At 30.6% G+C, this 4664-nt stretch overlaps 1 protein-coding gene across 1 annotated transcript in view; it reads right to left on the reverse strand.

Moving 5' to 3' along the window:
- Positions 1 to 50: 50 nt before the first annotated feature.
- Positions 51 to 4664, reverse strand: part of LOC106690277 (probable cytochrome P450 6d5) — a gene marked incomplete at its 3' end in the record, with an annotated part of 5165 nt that continues 551 nt past the window's right edge. The window contains exons 2-4 of the mRNA XM_067050733.1: positions 2901 to 3119; positions 1709 to 1882; positions 51 to 209 (exon numbers count right to left, since the gene is read on the reverse strand). Coding sequence (XP_066906834.1) covers positions 51 to 209; positions 1709 to 1882; positions 2901 to 3118 — 551 coding nt within the window. The remainder of the gene's footprint in view (positions 210 to 1708; positions 1883 to 2900; positions 3120 to 4664) is intronic.

The raw sequence follows: 4664 nt of genomic DNA on the forward strand, positions 1-4664 counted from the left end.
TTTTTTTTTTTTTACCTCAATTAGAAATTCTTTGCTTCTTTGATACTTACCCAATAATATCCATGGAAAATAATCCCATTGCTTCACGAATATCAATGTCATTTCCCTTATTTTTATCCAGGTATTCTACTAAACCATTCCCAACCTCAGTCATAACGTCATACATTGTTTTTAGTTTACCAGATGTAAACAAAGGAGCCATCTTGTTCCTGTTAGAGAAATTCAAATAAACAATTTTTTATTGTAAATTATACATTAAAGAGTAGGTTGATGTATGAAAAGTGGATAAGGTTGTCAAAATTTTCTATTTAATCAAAACACAAACAGGAAGTATTTCTTCTGTTCGGAACTGCTCGGAGAATCAGAAAGGAAATATAGCAATGTTCTTAACTGCTCGCATGATCTTTAAGCATTGAATTTACAATTGTAATTTTAGCTTTCTTAGAAGTCATCAAGTTGTGGAATTCCCAGATATAAAATGTATTTTTTGTCAGATTTGCAGCGATGAGTCATTCTGGGAAGTGGAGAATATGATTCAAACTCGTAATCTTTATATTGCTTAGGATCCGAGGTGAAAAAAATCCTAATTTGAAAGGAAAATTTTTTTATTACAACTGTAGGTATTTTATTCACCATTTGTTGTAGAATTCATGTTAATTTTTTTTTTTTTTTTTTTATATTTTTCCCGTTAAATCGAAAAGTTGCCTACAACCTCGTTGCCACAACTACGTTGCCACAACACTCTATCATTATCGCCATTTATAGTGGCGACATTGAAGTGTTAATAACGTTATTATTTTGAGTTAGACGCTTGAAATTTGGAGGTGGTTTATCATAATGATCTTTCTTAAGGTACAAAAAGGAAGAATGTGTATTATTAGAAATATAATTTTTGCATGGAAATCAAACTTGAATGGTTTATCAGAGCTTTTTGGGCGTTTCATTAGATGGATATGTTAAACTAAGTTCGTCGATTAATGCTGTGAATATAGTAGGAAGACTGGGAAATTCTTTCAGAGAAGACAGTCGCAAAATATAGAAGTATAAAATTCATAATCTGAGGGATTATAATCTCCGTGTGAATGTTGAATAATTTTGTATACAATATACTCTGTTGCAACGCATGGTATAAATACATTTGAAATAATTCTTATCATACACACACAAAAAAAAAAAAAAGTGACCATCCTTTATTAGTTGTTCTATTTTCTAATCAATTAATGATTAATATTAGCTAAGCATACGGTTTAGAAATTTTGTTGAGAGTGTAACAATTAAACAATATAAATATGTAACCTGTATTAAACGAGAACATAAAGATCAGACTGGAATGGCGCAAGCCTGATCATACATTATGGAGATTTATGTCCATGACACCGTGGACATAAATGCCCATGTGTGTATTGCACCATGAGTGCATTAAAGTATAAGTTTAATAATCTCGTCCTCTGCTTTGGATCAATAATCCTTTAGTTAAATTATTAATGTAATTGAATTGCCAAAGTATAAATATCGTATAAATTAACAGTATACACTTTATTTAATTTCAAACAATTTTTACCATGTCACTGATGACTTATACAGTTGATTCAGCAAATTTATTTTAAAAAATAATTATAAAATCATTTTCAAACTGTATCAACTTTCAACTTTCAAATACTCTCACTTCTTTTTTAACATAGTTTCAATAGTAAAACTTGAAAATTACCTGAAAGCTCTCCATTTATTACCAGTCATCACAAAAAGTTGGTAATCTAAAGGATTCTTTTTTTCATCTACTTCGAATCCATGGTCGACAAAATGTCCAAAATCTTTTACCAGTACTTTTTGAACCAATTCGTTGTCTCGAATGAGGAGACGTGGCGTTATAAATTCATAATATCTATAAAGTTATTATAAATTAAATTCATTTAGCTATTAGTAAATAATAAATATTGCATAAACGATTTATTATTTTTAAAAAATGAGATTTAGTATATGATGATGTATAAACTCAGGTGCGAATCAAGACAAGTATTTTATTTCCACCCTTCCCTGCTTTGTAAGTAATACAGGTGTGCCACAGGATCAAGACAAGTATGGACTCCAAGAGGATAAACATTTTGTGTATGTATAGAATGTCTAAAATGAGTTTGCCTCTAGGGGAAGGAGCTCACGCACCCCCCTTTCAAGCTCCACCTCTTCTCACCATAACAATCCCCGCTTACCTGAAACAAATTCTACAGCAGGTGAGTGGAGAGAAGGAAGAAGAGTGGGGGGCGGAAGAACGTTTGTCACTGGTCACATTTCCCTTCCTTTGCCCACAGGCAAACTCATCTTAGATATACTAAACATAAAACATGAAACATGCTATTTTACTGATTGAAAAAAAAAATGTTCAAGATTGAACACTGCTTGGTCTACTAATAATCCTATCGATCAAAAGAAATAGGTGGTGCCATAGATCACGGGTATATCAATTTTGAATTGGTGAAACTGAGTTTTAAAGCTTAAATGATATTTTGATTCAAACATTTGGATACAGGTTCTGAATCGTTTTGACATTATGATAAAGTGAATATCTTAATTTCCGTCATGAAAATTTCTTACAAATAACAATAATTAAGTTTAAAAAGAATTAGCTGTCATTTAAATATTTATTGAATCAAAAATTTTAAAATATCAAATTACAGGACCATAAATTTAACATTTTGTTTTAAGATTCTCCAAAACTTCGGCTTACTAAAACCTCAGAACCCCTTATGCTGGGCCTTGGGTGGCCTCTTTAGTCCACTTAGCGGCTTAATCCGCTCCTGAATAAACTTCGTGTAAGTATATTTAATATGACTTAAGATCACAACTGAAGAAACTAACCATTGGTAGTATTCAATGGAAACAAAAATAAACGAGAACTTATTTACCCAATGGCTGGCTCATCAGGAAATGCTTTATAAATATCTTCTATAATGTCATTAATATTTTTCTTATTTAAAACCATAGGTAAGTAATTTCCAAAGAAAGGAAGGCCTGGTAGACACTTTATTCCTTTTTTTTCCCAATATTTACTCCTGTTGTAAGCCCAGTTGATTGCGTAAGCCAAGGCTGTTATGGCTAGAACAAGTAAAGCTATTCCAATCATCCTGGAAATAAAATAAAAAGTTTAATATATACAAAAGTTTATTATTTAGTTAAATACTTTGAAAGTTTTATACTGAAAATAGCTAGATTATAATAAGTGATAAAGACCTTCTGTACATATTCGCCTTTTAATACAAAGATTGAATTTCAACTCTGATATTAGCTTACAGTCTCAAGAACAGTTGTCATCAGATATATTTACTGGTTCTATTTTTTATTTCATTGGATTTCTATACAGTTGTGAAATTGATACTTTATAATGTTGGGAATTAAAAAAAAAATCGAAATGAAAAAAAAAATTGATTTCTGAATTTATCTAAACAATTATTTTTTTCATTTTCTTGGTCGATGTTTCCTAGTACGAACACGTCAATCTTCATGTCCTAAATGACGTATTAGGATAAACGAAGTAATGTATGTTAAGTATGTTAAAATGATAAACGAAGAAATCACACTCTCATTGCACCTCAATACACCTTTTAACTGGTGGTTCCCGAACTATATGATCGACCATCTGAATTTGAATGATTTTTTTTTTTTTTTGTTGACATCTTCCTTAAGTTCGACAATTCTTTCTCATTTTGAGGTTCAAATTATTGATTGTTAACTAGTTATAAACATAATGCTTGTTTTGTTATTCCACAGCACTTCGTTTCCATATTTAATCTCTTTACTTGGTTACAGAATGTGAAAGAGGATGGAAAATGTATGAGTATTTTTACCGGTGGTCACTCCCTAGCACTCAACTAAACCAAAACCGATAAGACTTTAATTTTGTGCATTATAGAGTTTTTCAGTATTTTAGAACCTCGTAAGATTTATCTTTGTGTTTTTGTGAAGTTTCTCTTTTGAGTTTATAGATGAAAAATGATCGATTCGTCTCTCTCTAGGCCGTCTCTATCTCTCGCCTTGATGGAAATTTTCAGGAGCTAGGAAGTGACGAGGATCTTCAAGGGAGAGACAACTATTCAATTTTCTTTCAACATTCATTATTAGGATACTGATGTTTCTGAAATTAATATTCTTGCATGCCCTAATTTTTTCATGACAAAGAGAAGAATGGTATTTTCATTTCTCACCCAAAATGAAGTGAAATATCAGTTGATGTAACGAGTCTCTACTTTTTACTCTGCCAGTTTGATGTTTTTCCTTGTTATTTTCTATTTCTTGTAGTCATGGTAGTGTTTTTTTTTGTTTTTAGTTAAATTAATTCTACTCTTTAAAAAAATAGTACTAAAAGCTTCTTTAAGTTCCTTTAAGTGATGATTAATCATATGATGCATGTTTATATTAGATGTTCAAAATTTTTTATATGACATTGGATATTATGTTCTATGTTGGGTTTTATTATCATAATAGATTTGGTAATTGTAAAAATGTGAGAATGCTTCAAGAATTGTCAAGCAGGACAAGCTTTTAAGAGCTTCAAACAATGTTTAATGTTAAGACTGATCAAAACTGAATAAATATTTTCTGTTAGAATTAATGTAGTACTGAGGGAGCTATATTTCGTTCTATCACTCCTTAGTCCTTATGAAAATGTATAT

The sequence above is a fragment of the Halyomorpha halys genome, unplaced genomic scaffold (genome assembly GCF_000696795.3).
Source record: "Halyomorpha halys isolate HHAL.00 unplaced genomic scaffold, Hhal_1.1 Scaffold1638.1, whole genome shotgun sequence".
Classification (NCBI taxonomy): Eukaryota; Metazoa; Arthropoda; class Insecta; order Hemiptera; family Pentatomidae; genus Halyomorpha; species Halyomorpha halys.